Below are 18,893 nucleotides of genomic sequence, written 5' to 3' on the forward strand. Positions count from 1 at the left end.
CCGCACCATTTGACGGCGGCTGTTTCAGCACCATTAACGTTAGTTTGTTCCTGAACATGACGTATGAACAGGTGAATGTGCTTCTCTTTGTCAGGGAGTGCAAAGTATTCTGTCAGAGATGGTTGGGAGACGGATGCAAGTGTAGCAGGTGTGTTTATTAATACAAGTGAAGACATACACAATCCAGAACGCCAGGAAAAATCGTAAAACAGTGAAACGGATAATAGGTCGAGCGAGGCACAAACAAGCGATCGTAGACTCGGCAGAATCAAAGACGAGAAACAGGAAATCAGGGAACCCAAACAAACAAGGAAATGAGGCTTGGTAATGCAACTCAATACTTCGCAAAGTGCGTGCGTTTTCACATCGGCGCGCTGATTGCGTCTTAATCCTGTGCAGGTGCGAGCCATTTACAGTGCACGCACACCCAAGAGTCTATCTGATGCACGCGCCAAGGCACACCGGCATGACACTTTTGCATGAAATTAGTACAAAAATTAATGCAGATATAAATATCTTATGCCAAATTATTATGGCATGTTACAAAAATAAAGAAAAACTCCGAGTCCTCATCTCCAATTTATGAGTCCGAATGCAGTTAATGCACCAGTCCGAGTCATCGGTGCTCAAGTCCAAGTCGAGTCACAAGTCCTTAAAGGAACAGTCCACCGTACTTCCATAATGAAATATGCTCTTATCTGAATTGAGACGAGCTGCTCCGTACCTCTCCGAGCTTTGCGCGACCTCCCAGTCAGTCAGACGCAGTCAGACGCGCTGTCACTCCTGTTAGCAATGTAGCTAGGCTCAGTATGGCCAGTGGTATTTTTTGGGGCTGTAGTTAGATGCGACCAAACTCTTCCGCGTTTTTCCTGTTTACATAGGTTTATATGACCAGTGACATGAAACAAGTTCAGTTACACAAATTGAAACGTAGCGATTTTCTATGCTATGGAAAGTCTGCACTATAATGACAGGCGTACTAACACCTTCTGCGCGCTTCGGCAGCGCATTGATATCTGAGCTCCGTATTAATGCGCTGCCGAAGCGCGCAGAAGGTGTTAGTACACCTGTCATTATAGTGCGGACTTTCCATAGCATAGAAAATCGCCACGTTTCAATTTGTGTAACTGAACTTGTTTCATATCACTGCTCATATAAACCTATGCAAACAGGAAAAACGCGGAAGAGTTTGGTCGCATCTAACTACAGCCCCAAAAAATACCATTGGCCATGCTGAGCCTAGCTACATTGCTAACAGGAGTGACAGCGCGTCTGACTGACTGGGAGGTCGCGCAAAGCTCGGAGAGGTACGGAGCAGCTCGTCTCAATTCAGATAAGAGCATATTTCATTATGGAAGTACGGTGGACTGTTCATTTAAAATTAGGACACGAGTCGGACTCGAGCGCTACAAGCCTGATGAGTGTCAAGTCCAGATAAAATCAAAACAAATGTAGCTTGGGGTGATTGTGAATTCAATCCTGATCTTCTTTTTCTTTTGGCTGCTCCCAATTAGGGGTCGCCACAGCGGATCTTTCGTTTCCGTTGCTCCGTCTTCCGCATCCTTCTCTACCACACCTGCCACTTTCATGTCCTCTCTCACCACATCCATGTATCTCCTCTTTGGCCTTCCTCGTTTTCGTGTACCTGGCAGCTCCATTCTCAACATTCTCCTTCCAACATGCTCTGCATCTCTTCTCAGGATGTGTCCATACCATCTCAGTCTCATCTCTCTTAGCTTCATTCCCAAGCTCTCCACATGTGCTGTCCGTCTGATGTGCTCGTTCCTTATCCTGTCCAACCTCCCATCACAAACCTTAACATCCTCAACTCCACCTCCTGTCTCTTCGTGAAGGGTACGGTCTCCAATCCATACATCACAGCTGGTCTCACTACTGTCTTATACATCTTACCTTTCACTTTTGCTGGGACTTTCCTATCACAAATGACTCCCGAAATCCTTCTCCAACTGCTCCACCCTGCCTGCACTCTCTTTCTCACCTCACTATCGCAGCCCCCATTTTCCTGCACAGTTGATCCCAGGTACTTGAATTCACCAACTTTCTTTACGTCTCCTCCTTGCATCTTCACTACACTCTCATCCCCGTTCTCATTGATGCACATGTATTCTGTTTTTGCTACTGTGAATTCAAGCCTGATATCTTTATATAATCTGAGAAATCGGGTTATTTTTGTTACACGTTCATACACTGCAAAAAATAAAAATCTTAGGAAGTTTATTTGTCTATTTTCAAGTCAAAACATCTAGCCACCCTTATTATAAGACATAATTGCCCAACAAGCAAAACCTCATTTAGCTAGAAAGGCTAGTTTTTAGACAGTCCGTCTTGAAAATCTTGTATAGACAAAATGTCTTGAAAAAGTCTTATTTGGAGCACCTTTGAAAATAAAACAAGGGTTTTTTTAAAACAAGTACGTACATTTTGGACATTTGTCAAATGCGGTTCATCTTGTTTCAAGAAAAAAAAAAATAAAGTATGATCGTTTTGGGAATAAATGAACGTTACTGAAATCTTTGAATCTAGTGCCCCCAAAATGCACTGCTGTGGCTCAGGTGGATAAGGCGCCATACCATAAATCCGTGGACCCAGGTTTGATTCTGACCTGAGGTCATTTCCCAATCTCTCTCCCGCTCATTTCCTGTCTCTACACTGTCCTATCCAATAAAGGTGGAAAAGGCCCCAAAAAAATCTTTTAAAAAAATGACTTGAATGGCTAAATGTAAGAAGTACGATCTTGTTATAAGAACTATTTTGATTATTTTGAGTTAATCAGATCTCGCATAATAAGTTCCCCAATCTTATTTTGGAATTATTTCATCTAAAAACAGGTTAGATTTTTCATCTTGCTTTAAGAAATCTTACCAAGTCAAATTTGACTAGTTCCATTGGCAGATTTTTTTCACCTGATTCAAGCAAATATGTTTCGTTTTAATCTTTTATTTCTTATTTTTGAAAGGCCATTTTTTGCAGTGTAAAATTTGCATCGGGGTGACACCACCGGGACGATCTGGATCGATGAATCAAGACAAGAATCAAAGTCATAGCTACTGATTAGAATCGATTATAACAAATTCAGTAACTCTGATACGTCTCTACATCATCATCGTTTGCAAATTAACCACGTAAGTTTCTGAACAAAGATGTTCACGTATTGAGCGGAGACTATGAAATCAAACCGTCGTATCATAACAGTGAATCTGCTATCATCAAATATCGACTCATTGTCTTATGGATCATGTGGAAGCCTGAGGTCTGCATCCTAATGTGTATTACAGATCAAAATATGAGTATAAAACTATACAGAATCTCGGTTTTACTTTCTGGACAATGTTTTCCATACAACATAAACCATGCTATGTTTTTGGTCATTTCCTCTATCCATATCTACCAAAGTCCACCATTCTTATAAGGACAAATATGCTTGACTCTCAGGCTCGTCTTTTTAACCTGGAAGCCATTTTTAATTACATTATATAGCACAAATAACCCATGTCGACTCACCAAAGCATCAAACCTACATGACCTTCGCCAGAGTACACCGCTGGAGCTCAGAGTCCAGCTCGTCCCCGATAACCTGGACACGTGAGCAAAGTCCCGACAGGATCAGAGCTCATGGAGTTTTGTTCCCCATCATGATGGTGGGAATAATAAACCTGTGCAACAGCAGCAGCCTGTAATCCTGAGCCGAGGAACCATTATTCCAGTGGAGGAGATAATCTAATGCGCACACCGTCACTGCAGGCTCTCTTTTAATAAACTAAAGGAAGAACACACACTCCCTCCATCCTTCAAATCCACAGTAATTTTTGGAAACACGCACAGAACCGGAAATCTGAATGGACTGTGTGTTTGACTGAAAGGTCCTTCCGCATGCCGGACCTCATCCGTGTGTGCTGGACTGCAAATCCTCATCTACTGCTCGGGAACACCAAGCCTTAAAATAAGATGCTGTGCTTTAGAGACCTACATTAGTGCCCTTAGTCTAGTATTCTTGGTCTAGTAGCCTTATTCTAGTGCCCTTACTCTTGTATCTTTAGTCTAGTACCCTTGCTCTAGTGCCTTTACTCTAGTAGCCTTACTGGAGTGGCCTTATTCTTGTGCATTTAGTCTAGTGCCTTTACTGTTGTACCTTTAGTATCCTTAGTCTAGTGCCTTTGCTCAAGCACCCTTAGACTAGTGATCTTACTCTGTGTTTACTCTCATGCCCTTAGTCTAGTGCCTTTTCTCTAGTATTCTTGCTCTAGTGCCTTTACTCTAGTAGCCTTACTGTAGTGGCCTTATTCTTGTACCTTTAGTCTAATATTGTTGCTCTAGTGGCCTTAGTCTAGTGCTTTTCCTCTATTATTCCTAGTATAGTGTCTTTATTCTTGTCCCCTTAGCCTAGTAGCCTTACTTGAGTGGCTTTAGTCTAGTACCCTTGCCCTAGTGCCTTTACTGTAATACCTTTGCTCTAATAGCCTTAATTTAGTACCCTTGCTCTAGTGCCTTTACTGTAATACCTTTGCTCTAATAGCCTTAGTTTAATATCCTTGCTCTAGTGCCTTTACTGTAATACCTTTGCTCTAATAGCCTTAGTTTAGCACCCTTGCTCTAGTGCCTTTACTCTAGTAGCTTTAGTTTAGTACCCTTGCTCCAGTGCCTTTAGTACCTTTGTTCCAATAGCCTTAGTTTAGTACCCTTACTCTAGTGCCTTTACTGTAGTACCCTTGCTCTAGTAGCCTTAGTTTAGTACCCTTGCTCTAGTAGCCTTAGTTTAGTACCCTTAACTCTAGTGCCTTTACTGTAGTACCTTTGCTCTAGTAGCCTTAGTTTAGTACCCCTGCTCTAGTGCCCTTGCTCTACTAGCCTTAGTTTAGTACCCCTGCTCTAGTGCCCTTGCTCTAGTAGCCTTAGTTTAGTACCCCTGCTCTAGTGCCCTTGCTCTACTAGCCTTAGTTTAGTACCCTTAACTCTAGTGCCTTTACTGTAGTACCTTTGCTCTACTAGCCTTAGTTCAGTACCCTTAACTCTAGTGCCTTTACTGTAGTATCCCTGCTCTACTAGCCTTAGTTTAGTACCCTTAACTCTAGTGCCTTTACCGTAGTACCTTTGCTCTAGTAGCCTTAGTTTAGTACCCCTGCTCTAGTGCCCTTGCTCTAGTAGCCTTAGTTTAGTACCCTTAACTCTAGTGCCTTTACTGTAGTACCCCTACTCTACTAGCCTTAGTTTAGTACCCTTAACTCTAGTGCCTTTACTGTAGTACCTTTGCTCTAGTAGCCTTAGTTTAGTACCCCTGCTCTAGTAGCCTTAGTTTAGTACCCCTGCTCTAGTAGCTTTAGTTTAGTACCCCTGCTCTAGTAGCCTTGCTCTACTAGCCTTAGTTTAGTACCCCTGCTCTAGTAGCCTTAGTTTAGTACCCCTGCTCTAGTGCCCTTGCTCTACTAGCCTTAGTTTAGTACCCTTAACTCTACTGCCTTTACTGTAATACCTTTGCTCTACTAGCCTTAGTTCAGTACCCTTAACTCTAGTGCCTTTACTGTAGTACCCCTGCTCTAGTTTAGTACCCTTAACTCTAGTGCCTTTACTGTAGTACCTTTGCTCTACTAGCCTTAGTTCAGTACCCTTAACTCTAGTGCCTTTACTGTAGTACCCCTGCTCTAGTTTAGTACCCTTAACTCTAGTGCCTTTACTGTAGTACCCCTGCTCTAGTTTAGTACCCTTAACTCTAGTGCCTTTACTGTAGTACCCCTGCTCTACTAGCCTTAGTTTAGTACCCTTACTCTAGTCCCCAAAGTGCCTTTCCTCTTCTCAAGCCGGCTCTCTTGCTTTCCTACAGCAGCACCGCAGGCAGTGAGAGAAAGAGAGGAAGGATGGATGGATGGATGGTCGAGGCCCTTACCTCCTCCAGCACGCTGACGGTGTTCCTGCAGCTCTGTAAGCGGGTGGTGAAGCTCGATGTGGTCGGGGAGTTGTAATCCTCCGTGGTTTCCGACAGGAACTCGGACACGGAGATGTGGTCCGGCATCCTGCGGAGCGCGGTGGTGAAGATGCGGGAGACAAATTTATATCAGAGATGCAGCACCATTAATCTCACACACACGCGCGCGCGCAGGTTCCAGCACCGCGGCGCGGCCGAGTGACGGCTCTCTGTGGACTCGAACCCAAACCCGGCCGGATCCAGCCCACTGCGCGCTCAGGGAGGGTCGATCCGCGTGTAATCTCTCCCTCCGTCCCTTTCTCTCCGCTCTGATCGCCTCCCCTCTCTCTGTTTCAATCCCAATCAGGAACCACGGGACTCTTCACACTCCCCGGTGCCGGGAGCAGAAAATATCTCCATACAATCAGCTCAGCGCTCCGTCTGTCTGTCTGTCTGTGTGCTGTCTGTCTGTCTGTGCTAGCGGGATTAGTGTGTGTGTAATGCTCAGTTTTTCAGTGGCCCGCGTAGCGGTTTCATTCTCTCTCTCTCTCTGTGAGTGTGTGAGCGCATGCACAGACTGGAGCTGTAGCCCCGCCCACCACTAGCACAAGGGAAACCATCTGCGCATGCGCCGCTGCCTCTAAACCTGCATACTACTGTAGTACATAGTATATCAAAATACAGTTAGCGTCGGCGGACTATTACATTTACATACACTACCGTTCAAAAGTTTGGGGTCACTTTGAAATGTCCTTATTTTTGAAAGAAAAGCACTGTTCTTTTCAATGAAGATCACTTTAAACTAATCAGAAATCCACTCTATACATTGCTAATGTGCTAAATGACTATTCTAGCTGCAAATGTGTGGTTTTTGGTGCAATATCTCCATAGGTGTATAGAGGCCCATTTCCAGCAACTCTCACTCCAGTGTTCTAATGGTACAATGTGTTTGCTCATTGCCTCAGAAGGCTAATGGATGATTAGAAAACCCTTGTACAATCATGTTAGCACAGCTGAAAACAGTTGAGCTCTTTAGAGAAGCTATAAAACTGACCTTCCTTTGAGCAGATTGAGTTTCTGGAGCATCACATTTGTGGAGTCGATTAAATGCTCAAAATGGCCAGAAAAATGGCTTGACTATATTTTCTATTCATTTTACAACTTATGGTGGGAAATAAAAGTGCGACTTTTCATGGAAAACACAAAATTGTCTGGGTGACCCCAAACTTTTGAACGGTAGTGTACTTTTTAGCACGACACTAGGCTAGTACTTGGATATTACTAACTGTTCCCTCCACTGATAAAGAACCAAGTTTAACACCAAGCTTTAATATTGTTCTGCCTGGTGTTAACTTCTCAGTTCAAATAAATACTACTTCACACATTAAAATTATCAATAAAATCCTCTTTACAGCGTTGTGTGGTTACAGTAGGCTACACACAGGTATACCGTACAGACCTATTTCACAGTGGTGCTTGAAAGTTTGTGAACCCTTTAGAATTTTCTGTATTTCTGCATAAATATGGCCTAAAACATCATCAGATTTTCACCCAAGTCCTAAAAGTAGATAAAGAGAACCCGGTTAAACAAAAAATATTATACTCAGTCATTTATTTATTGAGGAAAATGATCCATATCTGTGAACCTCTAGGATTATCAGTTAATTTGAAAGTGAAATTAGAGTCAGGTGTTTTCAACCAATCAGGTGTGAGTGGGCACCCTGTTTTATTTAAAGAACAGGGATCTATCAAAGTCTGATCTTCACAACACGTGTTTGTGGAAGTGTATCATGGCACGAACAAAGGAGATTTCTGAGGAGCTCGGAAAAAGCGTTGTTGATGCTCATCAGGCTGGAAAAGGTTACAAAACCATCTCTAAAGAGTTTGGACTCCATCAATCCACAGTCAGACCGATTGTGTACAAATGGAGGAAATTCAAGACCATTGTTACCCTCCCCAGGAGTGGTCGACCAACAAAGATCACTCCAAGAGCAAGGCGTGTAATAGTCGGCAACGTCACAAAGGACCCCAGGGTAACTTCTAAGCAACTGAAGGCCTCGCTCACATTGGCTAATGTTAATGTTCATGAGTCCACCATTAGGAGAACACTGAACAATGGTGTGCATGGCAGGGTTGCAAGGAGAAAGCCACTGCTCTCCAAAAAGAACATTGCTGCTCGTCTGCAGTTTGCTAAAGATCACGTGGATAAGCCAGAAGGCTATTGGAAAAATGTTTTGTGGATGGATGAGACCAAATTAGAAATTTTTGGTTTAAATGAGAAGCGTTATGTTTGGAGAAAGGAAAACACTGCATTCCAGCATAAGAACCTTATCCCATCTGTGAAACATGGTGGTGGTAATATCATGGTTTGGACCTGTTTTGCTGCATCTGGGCCAGGACGGCTTGCCATCATTGATGGAACAATGAATTCTGAATTATACCAGCGAATTCTAAAGGAAAATGTCAGGACATCTGTCCATAAACTGAATCTCAAGAGAAGGTGGGTCATGCAGCAAGACAACGACCCTAAGCACACAAGTCATTCTAACAATGAATGGTTAAAGAAGAATAAAGTTAATGTTTTGGGATGGCCAAGTCAAAGTCCTGACCTTAATCCAATCGAAATGTTGTTGAAGGACCTGGAGCGAACAGTTCATGTGAGGAAACCCACCAACATCCCAGAGTTGAAGCTGTTCTGTACAGAGGAACAGGCTAAAATTCCTCCAAGCTGGTGTGCAGGACTGATCAACAGTTACCGCAAACGTTTAGTTGCAGTTATTGCTACACAAGGGGGTCACACCAGATACTGAAAGCAAAGGTTCACATACTTTTGCCACTCACAGATATGTAATATTGGATCATTTTCCTCAATAAATAATTGACCAAGTATAATATTTTTGTCTCATTTGTTGAACTGGGTTCTCTTTATCTACTTTCAGGACTTGTGTGAAAACCTGATGTTGTTTTAGGTCATATTTATGCAGAAATATAGAAAATTCTAAAGGGTTCACAAACTTTCAAGCACCACTGTAAACACACTAAATATGGTAAAGCATCATTTTGTTTCTAAAGAATTGTTGTTGTTTTTTTTTCTCCCTTCTTGGACCAGTCGTCTCTGGAAACCTGTTTCAGCCACTTGGGGGGTGGAGTCGTCACATAGTCTGTCAGAATAATGACTTTCTATTTAACAATTATTCACTGAAGGCAAAGTGAATATCGGTGAATAATAACCGAAATGACATTGAGTTGGTTATTAATCAAATATACAGTACCATGAACTGAGAGGCCCCAGTCAAAATTATGTATAGTATTATTCTAAACTCTGAGGTGCCTGGCATAGTACTATTTAAAAAACAGTACTATGCCACTCACTGAAGAGAACCCATGATTACTGGTGCCTCTCAGTGCATGATATACAATGGTCAGAAGTTTACCTACAGTGACGTGAATGTCATCTTGGATATGAATGTCATGGCAATATTTGGGCTTTCAGTAATTTCTTTGAACTGTTCTTTTTCTGTGGCAGAATGATTGTACAGCATACAGCTTTAATAAAAGAAACACTAGAATTTGGTGCACAAGTTTTAATTTTCTTTGGGTTTTCTGAAATCAACACAGGGTCAAAAATTTACATACGATCACTTAGATTATTAATTCAGAGGTGCTGAAACTTCCAAAATGTCTCTTATCTTGCCAAGGCCGAGGTCTCTTAACTTCCTGTTAGTGATCATGATTGACTACAGCTGGTAGCTTCTCTGTGCCTTCATAAAAATGGCGTGTTTACAGCACTCATTGGATTGACCAACACACACTAAAATGGGAAAGTCCAAGGAGCTCAGTGCAGATCTGAGAAAGAGGATCACAAATATACACTACTCCGGAATGTCTCTTGGAGCCATTTCTAAACAACTGCAAATTCCAAGATCAGTTCAAACAATTGTATCCAAGTTATTGTGAGGTGTAGTCACTTTTCCAAGCCACTTTGCTTCAAGAAAACCCAAAATGTCACCCTCAGCTGAAAGGAAACTGGTTTGGATGGTCAGGAACAACCTGGGAACCACCATGGCACAGCCCTGCCATGAACTGGAAGCTGGTGGATCACTATCTACAGTTCAGATCACCATGGACCAAGAGGCTGCTATCCAAGAAATAACCCCCTGCTCCAAAATTGACCCCTTCAAGCTTAACTAAATTTGAAGCTGACCACATGGACAAAAAAAGCCTTCTGGAGGAAAGCTGTATGGTCAGATGAGACAAAGATTGAGTTGTTTGGCCACAATGACCACCATGTACAGAGGGACACTGTACCAGCTGGTGGTGGTGGTAGGATCATCATGCTCTGGGGCTGTTTTGCTGCCAGTGGAACTGGTTCATTGCACAAAGTGGATGGAATAATGAAGGAGGAGGACTACCTCAGAATTCTTCAGCATAAACCATCAGAAACTTGAACACGACTTGGGACTTACAACAGGACAATGAACCCAAACACGCATCAGAGCTGGTTGTGGAGGATAAAGCAGGCCAACATTAAGCTTAAAACAAGTCCTGACTTCAACCCTATTGAAAATATATGGACCGTGCTTATAAGTCGAGTCCATGCCAAGAAAAACAATTTTAATTGAACTCTACCAATTCTACCATGAAGAGTCATGAAATATCCAACCAGAATTCTGCCAGAAGCTGGTTTATGGTAAACAAAAAATGTTTGGTCAAGGTGAATCTTGCGAAGAGACATTTTATCCAAATATTAGGTGTGCTCTATGTATAATTTTGACCCTGTGTTGATTTCAGAAAACCCAAAGAAAATTTAAACTTGTGCACCAAATTCTAGTGGGTTTTTTTTTAATGATTAAATATGCATGCTGTACTTTCTGCCACAGAAAAATAACAGTTCAAAGAAATTACTGAAAGCCCAAATATTGCCATTTCATGCCATTTATGTCATGTGAGCTATCCTTGGCCAATCCCTGCACGAGAATTTTTCGATGAGGGATATAATTAATTTATTCCATGAACTCGAGTCGTACATGAGCTGGTAGCCGACAAGTCACGTAGCACCGAGTTGGCTTTAAGCCATGTATGACGAGATTGAGTGGAATAACTGTTTTATTCTGTCCACATTCACTGGATTTTTTTATCTTTTGCAAATTCGATAAATAAAAACTTTATACAAAACGTCCAACAAAATAATTTCCGCTTAGAATGTAAACAAATCAGTAAAAGGAGAGGAGCAATTTGTGAAAAAATGCGAAAATAATAATACCTGATACTCCCTATTAGTCAGACAGAACTGAAGAAGCCTTTCGGATGAGAGGTGAAACGTCTTCAAGAATTTTCAAGCAAGTCCAGTTGCTCTCTTTTACCACCCACAGTTTACTATGACCTGGATGACTGAGAATCTTCACAGACATCTAACTCACAGCTGTAATTCGCGTTGGCTGTATACCTTGAAATTCTGACGTCAGTTCATAGTATATCCAGGATATACCATGACTGACTCACACCATGTACATTCTTTAAATTTTGGACGTCACGAGATACATTGCTTAATCGATGGTGGAATTATTTTATGTCACGTGAGCCATCCTTGGCCAATCCCTGCACAAGAATTTTTCGATGAGGGATATAATTAAGTTATTTCATGAATTTTGGGAAATTTGAATTTCCCTCCGGGGATTAATAAAGTAATTCTGATTCTGATTCTGATTCTCGCTTAGTAAACAAATCATTAAAAGGAGAGGAGCAATTTGTGAAAAATGCGAAAATAATAATTCTTGCAAAATACAAGAAAAGATACGTTCTTACCATCAAATACTTTTATTCCATATTTTGTTGCTTTTTTTGTATTTGGGCGGGGGTGGTTCTTATTTAGGTTTTTTTTTGGGGGGGTTGTTGGCAAACCAACTTAAAGATGTATTACCGCCACCAACTGGGCTGCAGTGTGGAACAGGAGATATTGGGGGAGAAAACTATATTCTTTTAGCTATTTCTGTTTCGTTTAAATACCTGATCATTTTGGGGGGTTTGTTTTCGAGTAGAGTTATTATTTCATCCTCGGTTGGTTCAGCAACACGGTCCGCCAGTTTGTTTTTCTCTATTCATGGTATATGAGCTGATATCCTAGTAGTAGAGTAGCCAATCAGAGCTTGCGATGGCTCATATCCAGTGAATGTGGATAGAATAAATCACCGATATTCACGGAGCCTAAGGTGGGTAATTGTTTTAACATAAATACACAGGTGATTATTTTTTAAAAATTTAGACCCTGCAGAACAAGATAAAGCGGCTAGAGATAATGAGATGAGATTTAAATCGTATTAAAAAATCATTTATTTCAAACTTCAAAAGCGGTAAGCAAATGTAACGAGCACAGACCTGTGTCACTTATCTATGCCGACTCACATAAAATACTTTATTTTGAAATAGATAAAATAAATCACAGTTCCACCTTACCTTTGAATAGTTTTAGACCAAAGTTTGTTGTATCTTTAGTGCTTTTAGGAACAGCATTTCCTTTCATCATTTGTAATTCTTCCTCACTTACAGTGACAATGCGATTGGCAGCCAGAGTTGTTTGAGGTGATTATCGAGAAATAGTCCGAATTTCTTGACCAATCAGTGCACGCAATTTTCTATAATCACCTGTTTATTTATAGTAATTCATAATAATGAGAACATTTTCTCAAAATTATGACTTAATATATCATGAGATAAGTCATTATGAGATGAGTCATAATTATGAGATACTAAGTCATATTTATGAGACAGCAAATTGTAATTATGAGACACTAGATAGACTCAATATTATGAAGTCAATTACAAAATACTAAGTCATAATGATGAGATACAAGTCATAATTATGAGAGTCATAAATGAGATACTCCATAGATTCTTATTATGATATTGCAAATCATAATTATGAGATACTAAATCATAATGATGAGATACAAGTCATAATTATGAGAGTCATAAATGAGATACTAATTCACAATTATGAGACAACAAATCGTAATTATGAAATACTCCATAGACTCTTAATATTATGATATAGCAAGTAATAATTGAGATACGAAGTTGTAGTTATGAGATACTAATTAATAATTATGAGACAGCAAATTGTAATTGAGATAATACACTGACTTAATATTATGAGATAGCAAGTCATAATTATGAGATACTAAGTCATAATTTTGAAATAGTCGTAATTGAGGTACCAATTTATAATTATGAGACAATAAATTGAAATTATGAGATACTAGATAGATTCAATATTATGAGGTAAGTATTGAGGTACTAATTTATAATTATGAGACACTTAATTGTAATTATGAGATACTAGATGGACTCAATATTATGAGGCAAGTCTATTATGAAATACTAAGTCATAATGATGAGATACAAGTCATAATTACGAGTCATAAATGAGCTACTAATTCATAATTAGGAGACAGCAAATCGCAATTATGAGATACTCTATAGACTCTTAATATGAGATAGCAAGTCTTAATAATGAGATACCAAGTCATAATTCTGAGATAGTCATAATTGAGGTACTAATTCATAATTATGAGACAGCAAATCATAATTGAGATACTACACTGACAATATTATGAGATAGCAGGTCATAATTATGAGATACTAAGTCATAATTTTTAAATAGTCATAATTGAGGTACTAATTTATAATTATGAGACAGTAAATTGTAATTATGAGATACAAGATGGACTCAATATTATGAGGCAAGTCTATTATGAAATACTAAGTCATAATGATGAGATACAAGTCATAATTATGAGTCATAAATGAGCTATTAATTCATAATTATGAGACAGAAAATCGCAATTATGAGATACTCCATAGGCTCTTAATATGAGATAGCAAGTCATAATAATGAGATACTAAGTCATAATTCTGAGATAGTCATAACTGAGGTACTAATTCATAATTATGAGACAGTAAATTGTAATTATGAGATACTACATAGACTCTTCATATTATGAGATAGCAAGTACTAACTATGAGATACAAAGTCGGTATTACGGAATAGGATCTCATTATTATGAGACTGAAAGCCATAATTCTGAGAACTTAAGTCATAAATGTGAGAACGCTTCTCATTATTATGGTAGCTAAAACAGGCTTTCATAATCATAGACCAAGTTCAGTCCAGGTTTCTGGAGCCCTGCATGCACAGGAACCTGCAGTCTTTTCTGCAAAATGACGCAACAGAACATAGTCTTCATTTCACCAAGTTCTTCCAAATCAGGCAAGATACTAATTTGCCTAAGCTTTGAAGTTTTTGCAAGTCTATCTTCAGAGGAGATGCTGAGTGTGTTCAGAGTGACCATTCCCAACTCACCGGCTCCATAAAGAGTCTCTGGAAGAAAAGCTGGATAAGCGTGAGGATGAGGCCCTCATGGCTTTCGTGGTCACCTCAAGAAAAGTGCCTGGGATCAGACAGAAATCGGATTGTTGGAGTTTAACCGTGATACAAAAAAAAAAGTCAGTAAAAAGACAAAAAGGTTTTCATGGATCCAATCAGGCGTGTTTACCAGACAAGAGAGTGAACACCACACACACACACACACACACACACCGTGTGTTTGTTTAAAGCTTCAAAAGAACAGTCATTTAGACTAAAGCAGCTAAATACATCTAGTCTCAGCTGTGTGAAGGAATTTAGGAACCACGCCTAAGAGCCTGTAACTCACCGACACCACTGCGGCTTCACCCCCCGGTAGTCCTGTTAGTTTCACAAGTAAATCAAAGTGGACATTATTATCATCAGCATTATTATTATTAATAAACCTCCGCTTTCTCAGTGCCACCATATTCACTTCATTTTCACCACTTTCACAAAATGCAGAAGAACAAATTCCCACACGGATGGTTCGGATCCTTTACACAGCCGGGAAGTGCGCGGTAATCTCGTCTATCTGGAGCTGCATGGCGAGGATGAGGCTCAGACGAACTGCCTGGACAGGAAGCGAGTAGCCCCACCGGCCATGTGCGCCTGAGCTGGCTCGGGAAATGGGGGGAGTTTCACATGGACTACGTCCTAAACCCACACATACTGTAATCCTCTACCACTAAACAGTATGTCCTAAAACCACAGAGAAAAATTCACTCAAAAAAAAAAAATCAACATAGAGTTTTTCTTTTAGACATGACATGACATACAAGCAAGCACTTAAACAGCTTGAGGTAGATTCAGATTCACATTGATTTGTTCCTCAGAAGAAAGAACTGGGACACTGTTCTGGAAAACTTGTGGAATAGGGTAAGCGAGTGCATGTGGGTTTGGAGATGAAGATTAGCAGGAGTTTATAGCAGCGATTGAAGCTGAGCTACAGATTTTCCCTGAAGGAGAAGAAGAAGAAGCATCATGATTTAAAGTGGGGGTGGGGGCAGACATTTTTATACTTTTTGTGGATTTTTGGTTATTAACTGGGGTGACACTGTCGCCTCACAGCAAGAAGGTTCTGGGTTCGCGGCCAGCGAGAGCCTTTCTGTGCGGAGTTTGCATGTTCTCCCCGTGTCCGCGCGGGTTTCCTCCGGTTTCCCCCACAGTCCAAAGACATGCAGGTTAGGTTAACTGGTGACTCTAAATTGACCGTAGGTGTGAGTGTGAATGGTTGTCTGTGTCTCTGTGTCAGCCCTGTGATGACCTGGCGACTTGTCCAGGGTGTACCCCGCCTTTCGCCCGTAGTCAGCTGGGATAGGCTCCAGCTTGCCTGCAACCCTGTAGGACAGGATAAGCGGCTACAGATAATGGATGGAAGGTTATTAACTGACTTGTTTGTTGTCAATGCATCACTAGTGTCAAAGTGGCCCGAGTAGGTGAACTAGTTTAGTCTAACAGTTGAGTACGGAGCCCCTTCAGTCCCGTAAGGTGATTTAAAATATCTATACTGGGCGCACAAGATTAAAAAAAAAAAAGTTATCATGTGTGAACAATAACTCATCAACAAGCTAGATAACTTGTACCCACACAATAAGGCGGCACGGTGGTGTAGTGGTTAGCACGGTCACCTCACAGCAAGAAGGTTCTGGGTTCAAGCCCAGTAGCTGCTGGGGGCCTTTCTGAGCGGAGTTTGCTTGTTCTCCTGGACTCCTTGGACCTTGGACTCCCCCACAGTCCAAAGGCATGCAGTTAGGCTAACTGGCTACTCATAGGTGTAGATGTGAGTGTGCGGAAAGGAACCAGCCACCCTACTGCTGCAAGTCTGGCCAAGTCAACCAAACATGGTCCGCTTCAAGCCTGGATCAGGTTCAGCAGTGACAATGACGACGACCCATACAATAATAGCTTGTTCCCATATAATAATAAGTGGAGACAAGATAGATACTTTGTCCCACATGATCCACTATCTTCATTGGAGGAAATGACACAGGCAAAGTTCCATTTCCAGTCTCTGTAAATACAACCCCGATTCCAAAAAAGTTGGGACAAAGTACAAATTGTAAATAAAAACGGAATGCAATAATTTACAAATCTCAAAAACTGATATTGTATTCACAATAGAACATAGACAACATATCAAATGTCGAAAGTGAGACATTTTGAAATTTCATGCCAAATATTGGCTCATTTGAAATTTCATGACAGCAACACATCTCAAAAAAGTTGGGACAGGGGCAATAAGAGGCTGGAAAAGTTAAAGGTACAAAAAAGGAACAGCTGGAGGACCAAATTGCAACTCATTAGGTCAATTGGCAATAGGTCATTAACATGACTGGGTATAAAAAGAGCATCTTGGAGTGGCAGTGGCTCTCAGAAGTAAAGATGGGAAGAGGATCACCAATCCCCCTAATTCTGCGCCGACAAATAGTGGAGCAATATCAGAAAGGAGTTCGACAGTGTAAAACTGCAAAGAGTTTGAACACATCATCATCTACAGTGCATAATATCATCAAAAGATTCAGAGAATCTGGAAGAATCTCTGTGCGTAAGGGTCAAGGCCGGAAAACCATACTTGGGTGCCAGTGATGGGAATAACGGCGTTAGAAATAAACGGCGTTACTAACGGCGTTACTTTTTTAGTAGCGAGTAATCTAACTAATTACTTTTTACATCGTTATAACGCCGTTCCCGTTACTTACAATAAAATACTATGCGTTACTTTATTAAAGCTGTTCTCATCTGGCACGCTGCTCGCTCAGCCTTTCTTTACTCTGCTTTCGTGTGGGGCGGGGAGACGCGAGACAACGGCACAGTAAGCCAATCAGAGTAGATTTGGACAACATACGTAGGTAGGCCACGCCTACTGCACTACTGCGCGCTCTTTCAATCGGAAGACCCAGCGATGGCGAGCGGTCAGCCCAGCACTGCGCTTTCAAACTGGAAATACAGCCAGGACTTTTCATTACTTGAAATAAAAGGCAAGAGTGTTTACGTGCAATGCACATTATGTCGAGGAACAAAGCGTTTGTCCTCGTCAGTGGCCAGTAATTAGTAACATAATTTTAATAACTACAAAAATATATTACATTTGATAGATGTCTTATCTCACATTGTCCCACAAAAACATTAATATAGTGTAGATAACGTTACTAATTGGTTCTGTTAAGTGTCCATTTCAGTCATTAAACACATTTAACATTCACTTTTATTATGATTACACTAATTGAATTTGATTTTTTTTGAGGGGGAGCAAAATGTAACGGAATAATTACTTTCCCTGGTAATTAGTTACTTTTATGACAAAGTAACTCCGTTACTAACTCAGTTACTTTTTGGGAAAAGTAACTAGTAACTATAACTAATTACTTTTTGAAAGTAACGTGCCCAACACTGCTGGGTGCCCGTGATCTTCGGGCCCTTAGACGGCACTGCATCACATACAGGCATGCTTCTGTATTGGAAATCACAAAATGGGCTCAGGAATATTTCCAGAGAACATTATCTGTGAACACAATTCACCGTGCCATCCGCCATTGCCAGCTAAAACTCTATAGTTCAAAGAAGAAGCCGTATCTAAACATGATCCAGAAGCGCAGACGTCTTCTCTGGGCCAAGGCTCATTTAAAATGGACTGTGGCAAAGTGGAAAACTGTTCTGTGGTCAGATGAATCAAAATTTGAAGTTCTTTATGGAAATCAGGGACGCCGTGTCATTCGGACTAAAGAGGAGAAGGACGACCCGAGTTGTTATCAGCGCTCAGTTCAGAAGCCTGCATCTCTGATGGTATGGGGTTGCATTAGTGCATGTGGCATGGGCAGCTTACACATCTGGAAAGACACCATCAATGCTGAAAGGTATATCCAGGTTCTAGAGCAACATATGCTCCCATCCAAACGACGTCTCTTTCAGGGAAGACCTTGCATTTTCCAACATGACAATGCCAAACCACATACTGCATCAATTACAGCATCATGGCTGTGTAGAAGAAGGGTCCGGGTACTGAACTGGCCAGCCTGCAGTCCAGATCTTTCACCCATAGAAAACATTTGGCGCATCATAAAACGGAAGATACGACAAAAAAGACCTAAGACAGTTGAGCAACTAGAATCCTACATTAGACAAGAATGGGTTAACATTCCTATCCCTAAACTTGAGCAACTTGTCTCCTCAGTCCCCAGACGTTTACAGACTGTTGTAAAGAGAAAAGGGGATGTCTCACAGTGGTAAACATGGCCTTGTCCCAACTTTTTTGAGATGTGTTGTTGTCATGAAATTTAAAAATCACCTAATTTTTCTCTTTAAATGATACATTTTCTCAGTTTAAACATTTGATATGTCATCTATGTTCTATTCTGAATAAAATATGGAATTTTGAAACTTCCACATCATTGCATTCCGTTTTTATTTACAATTTGTACTTTGTCCCAACTTTTTTGGAATCGGGGTTGTAGTTATGTAGACTTCTGTGCTAGAAGGAAGGCGCAAAGGCACCAAAACCCCAGCAAAAGCACTTAAGGACGTGCAATTATCTCGGAGCCCAGAGAAATTCTCCAAGTATTTGTAAGCCACTTT

General features: G+C 40.8%; 1 protein-coding gene across 1 annotated transcript in view; it reads right to left on the minus strand.

Moving 5' to 3' along the window:
* Nucleotides 1–14,858, minus strand: part of asap1a (ArfGAP with SH3 domain, ankyrin repeat and PH domain 1a) — a 220,738-nt gene extending 205,880 nt beyond the window's left edge. Inside the window, exons 1-3 of the mRNA XM_060932545.1 lie at nt 14,629–14,858; nt 14,277–14,364; nt 5,900–6,026 (exon numbers count right to left, since the gene is read on the minus strand). Coding sequence (XP_060788528.1) covers nt 5,900–6,026; nt 14,277–14,335 — 186 coding nt within the window. The 5' untranslated portion in view covers nt 14,336–14,364; nt 14,629–14,858. The remainder of the gene's footprint in view (nt 1–5,899; nt 6,027–14,276; nt 14,365–14,628) is intronic.
* Between the last annotated feature and the right edge of the window lie 4,035 nt (nt 14,859–18,893).

The sequence above is a fragment of the Neoarius graeffei genome, chromosome 1, assembly GCF_027579695.1.
Source record: "Neoarius graeffei isolate fNeoGra1 chromosome 1, fNeoGra1.pri, whole genome shotgun sequence".
NCBI lineage: Eukaryota > Metazoa > Chordata > Actinopteri > Siluriformes > Ariidae > Neoarius > Neoarius graeffei.